Source organism: Pelophylax lessonae (genome assembly GCF_965119305.1).
Source record: "Pelophylax lessonae genome assembly, chromosome: 6".
NCBI classification, from domain to species: Eukaryota; Metazoa; Chordata; class Amphibia; order Anura; family Ranidae; genus Pelophylax; species Pelophylax lessonae.
Window position 1 is genome coordinate 254,376,231 of NC_138773.1, and position 15,698 is coordinate 254,391,928.

The 15,698-nt window shown below is 43.5% G+C and overlaps 1 protein-coding gene across 1 annotated transcript in view; it reads right to left on the minus strand.

Moving 5' to 3' along the window:
* Positions 1-15,698, minus strand: part of MYO3B (myosin IIIB) — a 597,729-nt gene that overhangs the window by 269,783 nt on the left and 312,248 nt on the right. Inside the window, exons 11-12 of the mRNA XM_082260313.1 lie at positions 7,612-7,708; positions 3,523-3,639 (exon numbers count right to left, since the gene is read on the minus strand). Coding sequence (XP_082116439.1) covers positions 3,523-3,639; positions 7,612-7,708 — 214 coding nt within the window. The remainder of the gene's footprint in view (positions 1-3,522; positions 3,640-7,611; positions 7,709-15,698) is intronic.

Here is a 15,698-nt window from a genome sequence, read left to right on the forward strand (position 1 = left end):
TAGCAATCTATGTAACAGTGCAGATGATAGAATTAGTATGCATAGATAGTAACAGTCCTTAATGTGCAGAGGTAGATAGTGTAAGTAAGGTTATGGAGGATTCCCCTGTGGGGTACTTATCACTAGTAAGGTTAGTAGTAGAAGGGTCCAGTAGTGAGGGAGTGATCCAGTAGCGAGATACAGGGATCAGTAGCGAGGTTCCGGTCTGTTCCAAGTAAAAGAGAATAGCTGGAGGTTCCGGCAGCAAGACAAGCTTGTAAGCATGTGGACACACAGGCAGGTTGAACGAACAACGTGAGAGAGAACGCCGGCGGTTGAAATAGCCGCTCTGCGGCGCTCGGCGATAATGTCATCCGTCTTAAAGGTGTATGCGTACCACCTAATTAGAAAGGTGGGACGCATATTGAAAGAAAATGGAAAATAAGGGTACCAGAGGTATCAGAATCTTACACTTATCTTGTTACTCAAAACTTTAATAAAAAGAGTGACACAGAAAATTAGGGTTTTAGTGGTATCTTTCAAGGCAGTAGAACTAAGAAGGTTTCTGTGTATAGTCACTGAACCAGGCACTCACTACATCTCTTGTAGGGGACAGCTGCAGTTGCTTCCTCTAGGCCAGCACTCTTTAGCCTCCAGGAGCCGGCAACTTCAAAATTACTTGCCAGTCTGGGAGATCCCTGCTTTCTTTCAACCCTGAGGCACAAGGCATTTGATGGAGACAGATCTTTCACAGTCAGAGTACATAAATACGACGCACTAGATCACCTGCTGTTTATATTGCATAATAAGGGTGCCTTGTTCAAGCAACAAAGCTGACTAGTAACAATGGGCTCAGACGTGTTTGGATCGAGCCCACCAGGAAGCCTTCACTGCACAGTGCCAATCATAGGCAGTGAGGCATTACCTGACCGGCAGCTGCACATACACACGGCTGCCTATGATTGGCGATGTGCAATGCCGGCTCCCCGCTGTCAGAATACAAAACCACAGTGGGAAGAATTTGTCTCATTTTTTTTTGTTCAACTCGCTGGTTAAAGGAAGAAAAATGAGTCATGTATGGCTAGCTTAAGTCACAGAGTCCAAAGAAAATTTAATCAGTTTACATTATAGTGGTACAAGGCAATCAATGTGTTTTAGGTGAGCAAAACACTCACCCTTCATTAGGGCATATACCTGCTGTGACTGGACCTTATAAGGGGCTAGTAATTGCATGTGTATAAACAAGAGCAGTACTTGCAGTATTAACAGGTAGCATACCAAGGGTGTGGCACTCCCTCTGTTTCCCTTACATGGTTAAATCTTTCACAATGACATCTTCACATGGCAGAAACCACAGAGAAAAGAAGGAGAAGATAAAGTGTCCCAAATATTTAACCGTTCTCCCAGCATGCATCACCAGAGCCCCCAAGCCTGCTTTTTGGGTAGGGTAATAATAATGCTAAACAAAATGCAATCTCTCTTGGCTGGCTCATACAGCAATTGTTAAAGAAAATACAACCCAGTTGCGGAAATTTCGAGGGTTTCAAAGGTCGCACTTGTGACCTGGCCCTGGCATTCTGCCTCTGTCAGGGGGCCCCTGCTTGCTGCAGGGCTCTGAGCTTAGAGCGTCTTTTTCATACAGGCCAGAGCCTGCGCTGACAGTTCCCCCTCTCACATGGATGGGAGAGGAGAGAGCCATTCTACTCCTTCTCCTCCTGCCTCACTCCTTCAGCTCTCATTCAGCTGCTGGGTTTCACATTTTCTGCAGTGCACACACAAGAATTGAGGGGAGGGAGGAGAAGGAGCAGATCGGCTCTATCCTCTCCCATCCGTGGGAGGAAGGGGGAACTGTCAGTGCAGGCTCTGGCCTGTATGAGAGAGACGCTCTTAGCTCAGAGTCTTGCTGAGAATGCACTGATCAGCAGCACTAATAGGTGGCACTGATAGGCAGCATTGATGAGCACTGATAGGTGGCACTGATAGGCAGCACTGGTACTGATGGGCACTGACAGGCGGCATTGATAGGCACTGATAGGCGGCATTGATGAGCACTGATAGGTTGCACTGATAGGTGGCACTAATGGGCACTGATAGGTGGCATTGATGAGCACTGATATGTGGCACTGATAGATGGCACTAATGGACACTGATAGGCGGCATTGATGAGCAATAATAGGTGGCACTGATAAGCAGCACTGATGGGGACTGATAGGCCGCATTGATGAGCACTAAAATGCGGCACTGATAGGCAGCACTAATAATGGAATATTAGTGTAAAGAATGTACTGACAGTTTTGCTGGTTAAGGGCTCTACTTTCCTCACACAGACACAGGAAAGGGCTGTCGATAACCGGTAAGTCTGTTTACATGTGATCAGCTGATCACATGGTAAAGGGCCACTTTCATTGGCCCTTTACCATGATCTGTCCTTTGGACACAGCAGTCACAGAGTGCGCTGAGTCTCGTAGAGTCTCGCAGAGTTGCAGAGTGCACCCCCAGGGGGCGCGCAGGAGGCAGGGTTCTCGGAGGATGTCCATGGACGTTCTCCCAGAACTGGAAGCCCGGGGTTTGAATGGAAGTGGGAAGGGTGGGCAGGGGGTCCCTTCAAGGTTTCTTGCATTGGGGCCTTAAAGGTTCTAATTACACCTCTGAAGCGACCCCTGCTCAATGATCACTGCTGCTGAGTAAAGATAGGCTGATTGCAACTCATTGCTTCTTACATAATCACAAGAAAAAAAGAAAAATTCTACATCCCTATAGCCATATTAGCAAAGCTAGAGTAATGCCATGTTTCATCACTACATTACTGAAACCAGGACAAATATAAGCTATCCCAACACACACACGCAAAACAAAGCTCTTATGCTGTGCCTTTTTAATGTATGTAAAGTGTCAGTATGCAGCCCTATTCTCCTTAAAGCCCGTATGCTCTTATCTGTATAAGAAATCCTACAACTACCCAAACCTGTTGTGTAGTGCGTGTCTGTCCCTGACATCCGACTGGCTCCTTTCAGCAGAGATGGTGATTGAAGGGGCACAGGTCTTTTTTATCAGAAATGTACACCCCCCCCCCAAAATGCTAGTCCTATAAGCCACCATGGAGCTCCCACAGAGTGGTGGCCAGAGGGAAATGTCCTTTTCAACCAATCTCTTAATGCCAGTTCTAAAAACAAATATGGACGATGCACATACAGTAGTTTGTTTTGGGACATCCCTGACAACTCATTGCTTTACCAAACCTACATTCCATCGCAGATTTGCAGACATACATTCATGCAGAAGGGAGCCTGTGCATGAAAACTGGAGAAATGAAGAAATAGAAGATATTGCCTCTAGTGTCCACGAAAACCCCTGTTTAACATTGCCAGTACAGGTTAGAGAATAAAATATGTAACTTGACTTTTTGCTACAGGCATTGGTCCTGTCTTTCCTTTGCTTTAGATTTCATAAATCAGGCATATTGTCAAGTCCTACTTCTCCTATTCTGAAATATTTCCCACATTTCCCTTAAGTATAATCATAATTCTTATTGTTGTTTCTTACCTGTGGGGAATAAATGCTGAGATTTTGGAATGGATTTAAGGCTATTAAAATATCTCCAACATATGTGTAAATCTGCAAGTCAGCAAATCGTGTCTGTAACTGATGTACAATGGTTTCCTGAAAAGAAAAAAAAGATTGACAACCATATAAAGATGACAGCTGCACAACTAAAATACATGTTCATAAAATATGGTAAAGTTTGCAAAAGAAAAGAAAACCATGTGCCCCCTGGGCAACTTTTAACATGCCTTCAAATTTGGTTTCTTAAGCCTCAAATATTTATGCCTGTTCAGTTTTTGTATAATACAAAATACTGCATGGTAGATATCAGTAAAATGAGAATATCATGTGAGGCTTAAAAGAGGGAACTCAGCATATAATAGCAATGACAATCAATTAGGCCAAAATGGCACATTTGTATCAACACTGGTTACTGCATTAAGGCCTTACGTAATATGGCGTTCTCTCGTTTGGCTCCTCCTGCTGAGAGAGCAGTGGATGCATTTGTGCATACAACACCCATGTGTAGTAAGCTATAAAAAGCTACTCCCACCTTTCTCAACCAAACAAGGTGACAGTGTCTCTGTAAAAGGAAATCCTGATCCCCATATACAGTATTTATTTTACCTTGCAGCACTTTGCTCCTCTACGGCTGGCACTTTAATTGGCTGTGTTGATGCATCATGTAACTGGTCATGTGACAGTGCTTGAGCACAGTAATTGGCTTCTAGGCCTAGGCACCATTAAAGGGGAGTGGGTCACATGCTCCTCCATACTCATTTGTGAAGGGTATTGCCACCTGCTGCAGAGAAGCAAAGATCTGCAAGAAAGTGCAGGTAGGGTAAGTGTATAGAGGTTAGTGGATGCCCTTTCCAAAGACACTGTCACTCGTGATGAGGTCTCTTTAAGCTCACCAATAAAACCTGACTGCACAGTTTCCGTTAGCTCTACTAACAACTATGTTGTACAACAACCTGTCAGATAAGATAAAAAATTATTAAATGGTTTAAGCATTTTAAAGTGATATTTTAGGATTTTAATTGTGTATTTAAAACCTTTGCTCACAAATAAATATTTAATACACGGTGCACTTATAACACAGGATTTACAGAGCACTATGGGTTTAAAGAGAGAACATAGCAGAGGCTCTTTACTTTACTCTCTGATTACTTTTACACTCTCATGTGGGAAGATTTACACTTTCCACATGAGCCTTGACCATGACGATAACAGGTGGAAAGGAGAACTTTTAAAAAGTATAAACAGAAGACCTTACAAAGCAGGGCTACAGAGGCTTGGTGCCAAAATGCCCAAGAAACTCCCACTGGTGGAAGTGGGCTTAAAAGTGCAGGAAGAGATTTGTGCTCTCTGATATGTACCACAGAAATTGCTGGACAGTGCGTTTCTGTCCATGAGAATATCTGGTTTGCTTCTTTCCATGTCCTTCTCAGAATTCCGAGAATTAAGGCCACAGGTCATCTAGAAAACCTTTTCTTGACAGATTCATCTCCCTTCCAGCTGTTGGTAGATGTCCACAGAACAATTTAAATGCTTTAGAGCAGTTTTCCTTTCAGAAAAAAAATTCCTTTCTCCCAGAGCCTACGCTCAAGATTTGAGATCAAAGAGACATCCCACAACAAGATTCTCCATGAGAGTTTTAGGCTTCATGGTAGTCTCTTCCATTTTCCCATTTTCATTGCAGACCCCTCCAAAACAACATCTTGTTGACCTGGAGCAAGCATGCTTCTTCTCACGACCTACGTATGCTCCTGTGTAGCCAAGAAAGAAATTGCCTAACTTGGTGGATTTTAAGGGCAGCCTTAACAATAGGAAAGTTTTTCCATCCCCATCTCTGGTAAGTGATAATAACAGAAGCCATTCTTTCAGGCTAAGGAGTCCCTCATCGTTCAGAGAACATGGTCACCTGTGGAAGCCAAGCTTCACATCAACATCTTAGAGCCCTTGAAACCACCGATTGAACTCAGAGCTATGAGACCCAGAGAGAGGCAAACTGTAACAGATGTTGGGAGTGAGGATGCCCCTTTGTTGAGAAAAGAGCTTTGGGGAAGACTTGTTGGGCTTTGTGGCCCACATCTTGTGCCAAAAGGAAAGGCTGAAGCTAGCTTTGGAAATTGAAGCTCGGGTAGAGTGAGAGATTTTGCAGGGGTAGAGGCTCCTGAGGAGGGGGGTAAAACCTTCTGTCTTGTGACATTCAAGGGAGGTGACCAGGCAGAATCCTGTGCTTGAACCAACATTATAGACCGTCCTCAAAGCGTGGGGTCCGGGCAAGGTTTACTAAGGTGTAGTCAATCCAGATTCACTGCTTCTATTTGTGGCATTAGAAGGCAGTGAGGAGTTGATTGAAGAATACAAAGATAAAATAATACAGAAAAAAATATATAAATAACTAAGCTAAGAGAGATTTCTCTATGAAGGGGAAGAGGTCCATCACCTTATGACACTATCACAAAACTTAGGATTCACTAAGTGGGTGGAGTTAAAAGGGAGGCACCCAGGGGGTGTGTCCTCAGAAACCTGTCCAAGCACCTAAATGTAGGAGCCTATAACCCATGGTCTATTAATAGTTTGTGTCCTGTACTGTAATAAAATAAGCATTTTCAAAATGTATTTCTTAGACCTGGTCATGATTAATACAAGCAAAAAATAAAAAGTCTATAAATAAAAAATATATTCAAAATAACTAAACATGCCCTTTAACCACTTTAAGCCCCTTTTTAAGACATTTGTTGTTTAGTAAAAAACAGTATTTTTAAGAGAATTACTTAGAACCCCCGAAGATTATATATACTTTTTTAGCAGAGACCGTAGAGAATAAAATGGTGGTTGTTGCAATATTTTATGTCACACTGTATTTGCGCAGCAGCCTTTTAAATGCAATTTTTTTAGAAATAAACACATTTTAATAAATAAAAAAAAAAAAAAAACAGCAAAGTTAGCACGCGTTCCAGGAATAGCGACAAACTATGCTACTTAAAAATCTCAATAGGCGACGCTTTAAAATGTTTTACAGGTTACCTGTTTAGAGTTACAGAGGAGGTCTAGCACTAGAATTATTGCTCTTGCTTAGCGATACCTCACATATGTGGTTTGAACACCGTTTACATATGCAGGCGTGACTTACATATGCGTTCGCTTCTGCGCTTTTCTTATTTATTTAACTTTTTTTATTTTTTACATTGTCCTCTTATTTGTTTATTTATTTATTTTTTGGCTCACTTCTATTCCTATTAGAGCCGGTTCACACTGGGGCGACTTGTCACAAGTCGCCGTGGGTCGCCTGCCATAGATTAGCACAGGACCCGTTCTAATAGGAGCGACACAAGTCGCTCCGTCTTAGAAAAAGGGTCCTGTACTACTTTGGGGCGACCTGCATTGACTTCAATGATATGAAGTGCGTGCATGTCGCTCCGAGGTCTTCACAGGTCGCCCCGGCAAGTCGGGTCGCCTGTATGTGAACCGGCTCTTACAAGGAATGCAGGCATCTCTTGTAATAAAATTAAGCATGACAGGTCCTATATATTGAGAGATCATTTAATTACCTTTTTTTTTTACGTTTTGACTTTAAGAAAAAAAAAATGTTGATGGCTGAGAACCGGAAGTGACGTCATGGGTCACTCCAGTCCTCCAAAAGCATAGAGCTAAGTGAGGGCCATCTTGCCCTCCCTAGACTTCCTGCCCAGCCATCTGTCCGACAAGATCGCTTTTACTAACAGTTCTGGTAAACCAAGAAACAACCAGGAAGCGGCGGGAGGCACCTCTCCAGCTGCCTACAAAAGAGATCCTGTGCTGTGGCGAATGTGCCACTGAGATCACTTATTTCTGAAAGCCGGCCACCTAACAAAAAAAAAAAAAAGATACCAGGGGGGTTATAGCTGCTAGCTGCTACCATAACCTCGGTATTTAACGTAAAAAACATGACATACATTTAAAGTTAGGTGGTCAGCAATGTATATTGATTTATCTCCTGACTTTTCTGACCTTGTTTGCAGACTTCAAAATCCACAGAGGTCCACTTGTCCACTTTCTGATTCCTATTACAAAGTTTTGTAGATGGTTTACACAAATTACCTCATTGAGAACTTCCAGGTTGACCAAATCATCATCAAGGCAAATATTCTCCTTTGTCTGAAGAACATAGGGCCGTCTGGTGTGCATTCTCTCATACCTACAACATTAAAATATCTCATATAACAGCACCGCAATGGCAATTTTATTTCGATATTACATATACAAGCAATATAGTTATTTCAGGAACCAAGACCTTTAATTTATTCATTTCAAAGTGTTATGTCTTAAAACCTCTATAGTTGACCACTAAACAGCAATTTAGTGGCCATAATTCAATTTATTATTCCTTAAGTGGATCTATCCTATTCTAGTTCATCTGAAAATGGTTGCAAAGTCAGCTTCCTTTAATGTTACCTTTTAATGTGACGCAAGGCTCCTTCGAATGGACAGTCTTTCCTGAAACATGACTTCCTTTAAATGTACAATTTGTTTTTGCGCCGAATAAGCTGAGATGTAATCTTGGTCTTTATGTTACGGAATTAGAAGCAAAGTCATTTTGTCTGCTAACTCTGTGTAATCTGATTATACCCCAAATCTTGAAACTATTCAACTATTAAATTAAAATAGGCTAACAGCTAAACAAGACTCTGAGATTGTCAAGGCAGCGCTGGTGAAGCAGGAAAGCGTGTTTCCTTTTACTATGCATATTTTTTTGTGTTGAATTATAAACCTGGGGGTAAAACAGTTTTAGGACTCCAGCATGAGAGCCTCCTGCTGTGCAGCAATAAGCACTGATCCACAATGAAGGCCTCTGACAGATACGATGCTTGGTGGCAGCTTGATCACATGATTTGACACTTCTAAGACAAATCCCAGAGCGCTGTTAACTAATTGCATTAATATTGACCACCTTCCCAAGGTGAAACTCAGCCAGGTTGCTTTATATTTGTATGCATCTTGTAAATATTTTAAAAGGATTTGAAGGAGGTCAGTAAAGCAGAATATTATGACAAAATAAGCATCTGATGAAATCCAACCAGTTTATGCTTCTAAAGCCTAGTACACACGCAACGATTTTCCGCCGACCGGTCGTCCATCTTTTGTCCAGAGTGGTGTTTTGTTGGTTGGAATGTGCTCTAGACTGCACACTAATTTTGTCGACCGACAGAATTCTATTTCAGAAGTGATGTCATGTGTTGGTTTGCTGTCGAAATCTGTACTGACTGCATGAAAATCGGACGTGTTTTGACGGAGGACAAAAATGTTATAGCCTGCACAACAGAATTTTTTCGGCCGAAAAGTCGGAGTCGGTTGTCGGAAGCATCATACTAACAAGTCGAAAATCGGCAGATCGGTCGCCGGACGAAAATTCCCGGCCGAATTTCGACACGTGTGTACGAGGCTTAAGGCTCGGTATTTTGCCAGTGTTGCTATTTTCTACTAAACCTGTGTTCTTGGGCTGTTGCATGAAACCAGTTTAAAGTGTAACTCCAGTTTCATTTTGGTCCCTGCTTCCTGTATTAAAAGAAAATGACCCATGTTACTTACCCTCTCCATACTCCAGAGCTGTCCCTGGTTTTCTCCTCAGTTCAGGACTGGCAGTCCTCTTTGGGTAGTATGACAGTCATGTAATTCTCTCTATTCCCTGTGAGCCTAGCCTGTTGTTTATATGCCCCCTAGGGGAAACATCAATGCACAGGCTTGGCTCACAGTACTGAGGACTGAGCGGTGCTCATACGTCATTACATGAGTGCAATTCAGTCCAGGAAGAACGCCTTCTAGAAGGAGAGGAAACTGTCATGATGTCAGAGGACCGGCTAACAAGATTCAAGAAAAAAAGTAGGTACAGGCAGTCCACAGGTTATAAACAAGATAGGGACTATAGGTTTGTTCTTAAGTCAAATTTGATTGTAAGTCAGAACAGTTTAGCTCCAGCCAAAAGCATAGCATAGGGAAGGATTAACACCACTGTACCATTTGTTTTGCTGTCTGTGCTCTTGTTCAGAAGATTTCACCTCACTTTCTGTCCCTATGACAATTGTATTATGAAAATTTTGGGTTGTTGTGGAAATAAGGATTGGTGATAAAGCCTCAGTGGAGACATCTTTTTCCCATGAGAACTCTTACAGGAGTGAATTTCCCTTCCTAGGGGGAGATTTCTCCTCACTTCATGTTGTCTCCCTCTGTTTGTAAGTAGGAGTCATTTGTAAGTCGGATGTTTGTAACCTTGTATAGTCGTTTAAAAAAAGTACCAGAGATGGTGTTAAGGGGTGGAGGGTAGAGTCCTGTTTTAAATAAAAATTGTGTATATCAAAAGCTAAGCGGTCTGTTGTCTCCCTAGATTCACCCATTTTTCTAATTGAATATTTTGGAAAATTAGTGAATATTGGGTAAAAGTTATGTAAATCTTGTGTGAAAACACTAATACCTAGAGGTTGATTTACTACAGGCAAATAGACTTTGCACTTTGCAAGAGCAGTTGCTCCACAGCTTAGTAAATGAGCAGAAGCTCTGCTGGCTTCCATCATCCAATCATGCGCAAGCAAAAATGCATTTTTTTTTTCGTTTCCTTGCATGTGATTGCATATTTATGGCAAAATGAAGCTTTACCTCATTTACTAAGCTCTGGAGCAACTGCACTTGCAGAGTGCTACTACACTTTGCAATGTGCACATTCTATTTGCCTTCAGTAAATCAACCCCATAGAGTCCAAAGAAGAAAAGCTCTGATTCACTATCCTGCTATCAAATTAAACCACTTCCGTGGCCAAAAACAATGTTCTTATTGGACAATAACTGGGTGAGCATTAGCTCCAGGGACAGGGCTTTTCTTCAAAAGACAATCTGTGTCTTCTTTGATGCCAAAGGCTTCCTTCGCAAATAGAAGGTGGTTTGATAATGGTAATTGTTTTGGCACTTTAGCTTTAGGCCCTATTAACAAATTTGTGTTCTGGGAACGCATGCAGAAACACACTTTTCTGTGCACGTTCCTGGAAATGTGCATAAATGTGCCAAAACACACTTGCGGCGCCATTATTTTTAATGGCACCCCAAGCACAGGTAGTAGTCGCTGGTTTTGTCATTTAAAAAACACACATTGCAAAAATGGGTGAGGCTCCCTGCCTAAAAAAGGTGCATTTGTCATGCTGTGCAGCAAATGTACATAAAAGCATGAAGAAAATGCAACTCATTGTGCAGGTGTGAATGGGGTCTTAAAGTATACCTGTCAAGAGAGAAACACATGGGTTTGCAATTACTGGCCTCCTTTTAAAAACGTTAGACGCCTGGCTAGCTTTGCATTCATTACTTATATACGGTAGATACAGAACTAGTATGTAGCACATGAATAAAAATCGGAAAAAAACAGGGTTATTTACTTAATACTTGTTCTAGGTCAGGGAATCAGAAAGTATTGGACCAAAAGCAGCAACATGACATGCATGCAGCTAACATTTTAAGAACCATAGCTAAGCAATGGCAGTCTAAATATTTCTCTTATTACAGGTTATCTTTAGGGGGAACTTAGGCTTAGTCCATCCAAGGAAAGTGTAGTACCCTCCTAGGGAAAGTATAGTTGTTGGGTCTTTCTGCTTACCAGGAAGATTGACATGTATATTTAGAGTGCTCTCTGCTTACCAGGGAGCAGGATCTATTGATAGGGTCTGCTGTTTATGGTGCTCAGGTGCAGCTGAATGTTAGGTGCTTGTCTGACTGTTTCACACTGGTCCAATAGGGAGGCATATTGGACGATCGGAGGAAACCTAACAAGTGAGGGCACAGGCATTGTTACAGGCCTGATGATTGGGAGATGTAAGTGCATTGGTGCATGCTGGACACATGTGCTTGGGGTCTTCTGCTAGAGAGCTGGATCCCGGAGGGAGGGACCAGCTGCCCCTACTCTGTAGAAGCTGCCATGCGGCCCTGGGTAGTCAACCTAAGGGCCTGAAAGTCAGACAGGAGTTAAACCCAGATGTTTTGCAGAGCTGACTAGAAAGGAGACACTGGAAAGGATCTGATTCTGCCTGCAGTGAGTACAGATCTGTCATGGGGCCTGTTTTGTGAGGGCCATTCCTTCAGGTAGAAGAGTCAGTGGATGGGTGTCAGACAAGTGGATGCTAGTGAGTGTCCTAAAGATAATGTAGTTGCATCAAGTCTGCTGCTAAAGAGAGCAAGAAGACTTAATTCTTCCATACAAGAGGCTGTATGGTAAAAGCACTGTGTCTGCTTCCACAAATAATCTGGTAAAGCCAAGTGAGAGTTGTCTTTATCTACTGTAAATAGTTCAGTTGGAGTGTCCCACTATTCCCTTCTGCCATCCAAGTTCCAGAATAAATGAAAAAAGCAACAAACACCCTGGACTGTTTATAAAGTAAAGAGCAAAATGGGAGTAAGGAGGGATATGCGAAAACCCCTAGCAGCGGTCTCCAGGTAATCAGAGGGAGGCCTAAGAAGTCAACACACAGTACGCCTTATGGGGACAGTGCTACAGAGTTTAGGGGCAGAGTTTAAGCACTGGTTGCTACTGGCATTGGCCAGATAGAAACCCAAGAAATGCTATGTCTTCTTATGTAAAGTGCTGGAGTGTCAGCAAAGAAAAGATTTGTTGTATTGTGGAAGAAAATAATGTCTGCTTTACAGTCATCAGTGCAAGTGTGCTTTCAAGTTATGGTCAAGGAAGTAGTGACCTGGGACGCAGGGATTGGTGCTTCAGGGGTTGTGTCAGTACATGTGCTGTAGAAGAAAATGTCTGCCGTGCAGTCAGTAACAGCAGGACAGTTTCTAGCAGTAGTGGAGGCGTCAGGTTGACATGTGATTGAAAAGGTGTAACCGGAGCTCAAGTAAAGACAGAAGAGGCAGATGTAGGTGTCTGTGGCAGGGAACACAATCTGCAATGCAGTACTATTTTATGCAGGCTGAGCAGTGTTATGGCGGCAGCGAAGGGGTTACTGTACCATTCAGGAGAGAGAGCGCCAAAGAGATCTGCCTAGCAGGAGGAGCCTCCACCAGAGTGTCAGCTAGTCTGGGGACGTGGGCAGAATCGCCATCTGCAGGCCGCCAATCCAAATGGTGGAAGGGAGCTGAGATGTCACTTCCATCGTCGGGTGTAGCTGAGGATAGGACACGTGTGTGGAGGAGCAAGATGGGGGATGCCGGAATGAGCTGGAGCGTGAAGGCTATCCCACGTGTTGGCTGGGAGAATGCAGAGTGGACTGATTCACAGAATCTGACCCTGTTGGACACAGGAGTCTGATTGATGCCCAAAGTAAGTCTGGCATTGTGCAGTGGAGGGGACATGGAGCATCTTGGACTGGTATGTGGCAGATTATTGAATGTATCCCTGCAGCTGCGAGCGTGGGGCCAGTGTGGGCACTGCAGTGACGTGTGGCTGAAGTTGGAGCAGAGCGATTGCTAACCCAGAATGCTATAGGTGAACTGGGAGGTAGGGACCACCTCTGAACTGCTGACACCAGTAGTGGTGATTACCTTTGGAAGAGGATGGGGAGTGCCAAGAACACTGCAGGGGCCGGGGCCAGTGGTGCAGATCCGCACAACCATCTGCCAAACCAGAGAAACCAACATTTCGGAGGTGCACTGCACACAAGTTGTGAGAACCGTGCAGCGGTCACAGGGTGCATTGGTTGCAATCGCAGTAACAGGAGGTCCAACTCTTAAAGAGGCAGAGGGGCACAAATGGATCCAGAAGCTGAGGTCCTCCAGTTTGTCCAGTGAGGAGGAGGCAGGGATCATTGATGTGGGGTCACCCAGATTCAAGTGCCGGAACAGATCCCTGAAAGAGGGAATCTGTGAATGGGGTTTATATGTGCAGCCTGAGAGGGACTGAAGAACTAAAGGAAGAAGAAGTCCTCAAAGTTCCAGTTCACTTAGTGAAGAAACAGAGGCAGCAGGCTTTTGCATGAGGTGTGTGAGGAATCTCGGGTTCTGTAAGGCTTATGCCACAAGAGTCCCAGACTTATCCCCACTCCACACCTATGCTCGGGCTCAAGCACAGAACGTAGCTTACTCCAAATTGATCTCTAAAGTGGAGACCCTGTATGCCCCATCTGGGAGAGGAGACAGGCAGAAACTTCCCAGGTTCTCTCATTTTCAAAGGCTCACTCAGAGGAAGGTGGCCATGGAATACAGTATGATTATCCATATGCTCCACGGGAGATAATGCAAGAAATTGAGAGTAAGAGGGAGGCTTGGAGTGAAGAAGCTGTCTGGGACTTTCTCTATGTCCCCAAGCTGCATCGAAATCTGTCCAGGCCTCAGCTGTGGGAAACCTTTCTATCCATCAAACAAAAATTGGAATCTGGGGCGGTCAATATACATTGATCAAGTGGAAGTCAATAGTCCAGACAAGAAAGGCCAAGCTTGGGCCATCAGCATCTTGAGTCCTGAAGGCAAGATGGTTTGTATACCTTACCCTGTCCATTACTTCATGGTCTGTTTAGAAGAGTTGTATGTTACAAAGGGGCTGTTGAGCCCAAAGAATTACCACTGTTGAAATATTGCTATTAGGGCTAGAGGCCCTTTTCCCAAATCCCCTTTCCCTTCTATCCTTGCAAATGAAGGAGGAGATCATCAAAACTGCCACTGTTTCATCACCTGGGAGAAAATAACTTCTGCCACAGAAGATGCCTCCTGTTAAAGCCAGGGGCTGCTACCTGGAGGGAGTAAATCCCTAGTTCACAGGAACACTTTGTGAAGATTCTTTGGACCATGGGCCATTACTATTGCTAAGGCAATATCTCTTTAAGGACACTTTGCGAAGATAATTAATTAAAGGACACTTTGCGAAGATACTTCATCTAAAGGACGCTTTGCGAAGATTCCTTTTGGCCAATGGACCAATGTTATGTGGGAGGAAAATTTGTGCAAGTAGCTACCTTTTGAAAAAAAAAGGGGTAGTGGCTCATTGTCTCTTCAGAGAAAGGAGCGCCAGAGAGTAAGGGTCCCTTGAAGAGTTCTTACAGACACTCAAAAGGAGGAAATTGCTAGGGCACCAGCAATGACAGCATGCCGCCAGGAGAAGATGTGTTACCTCGGTGTTGTAGAGGGAAGGACACTGTGAACACCAGTCAGATGGATTCTGCACCTCTTCATTCTAACGTGTGGGTCTGACTAGAGTAGGAAAGAGTCAGTATCCTAGTAATTGAGAGGGACTTTGCCTATTACTAGTCATGTGTTTCCCAAATGGAACAAGTATAGAATATGCTTAGTCAGTCAGATTGGTAGGTGGTTCTGTTTATCTATTACAGGAACACAAACGGACGACGAGTCAAGAGTTGCCCTTAGGTGGCTGGATGCATCAGCTGTCTCTACATATATGCTCAAAGAGAGGCACCTCTAAGTGTAGACTGTAATACTGTAATGCACAATAACAATAGCAACTCACATGGAGTAGATGTAGATGAACATGGTAAGTGAAAGGACAGTCGGGTGAATCTTCCAGTTGACGTGTAGTCATCCCCTAGCACGGCAGCACCGTGTGGACTACTCCTCGCTGGTAACCCTAGGCCTGGCTGTACAGTAGATGGAGACCCAAAATGAGGCTTGGATAGCAGAAGGTCTGGCGGCGTGGCTGGATGACGTCACCGGGATGCGACGCGTTTCCGAGCATGAGTGCTGCGAGTCAATTCCTTGTACACCTCCATCCCTCATGAATTTGGCCTAAAAACACTGGAATTCTTTCTGGCCCAAGACCAATTAACCAATCTCAGACAGGCTGCCTTTATCTTAGAGGCTACCGAGTTCTGCCTCACCCATAATTATTTTAATTTCAATGGCGACTGCTATTTACAACTACAAGGCACCGCTATGGGGGATAAATTTGCACCCTCCTATGCTAACCTGGCCATGGGATATTGGGAGAATAATTACATTTGGCTACACAATATCTTTTTTTGCCAATATAGCCTTCTTTGGAAGGTATATAGATGATATCATCTTCATATGGGATGGACCCATCAGCCTTATTGATCGCTTTGTAGAATATTGTAATGATAACCATTATGAGCTATCATTTACATCTGTATTAGGCACTGACTCCTTGGCCTTCCTGAACCTAGAATTTGGTAATTTTGAGGGCAGGATATGTGCTAAAAATTACACAAAACCCACTGCTGGGAATTCCTTTCTGCATTT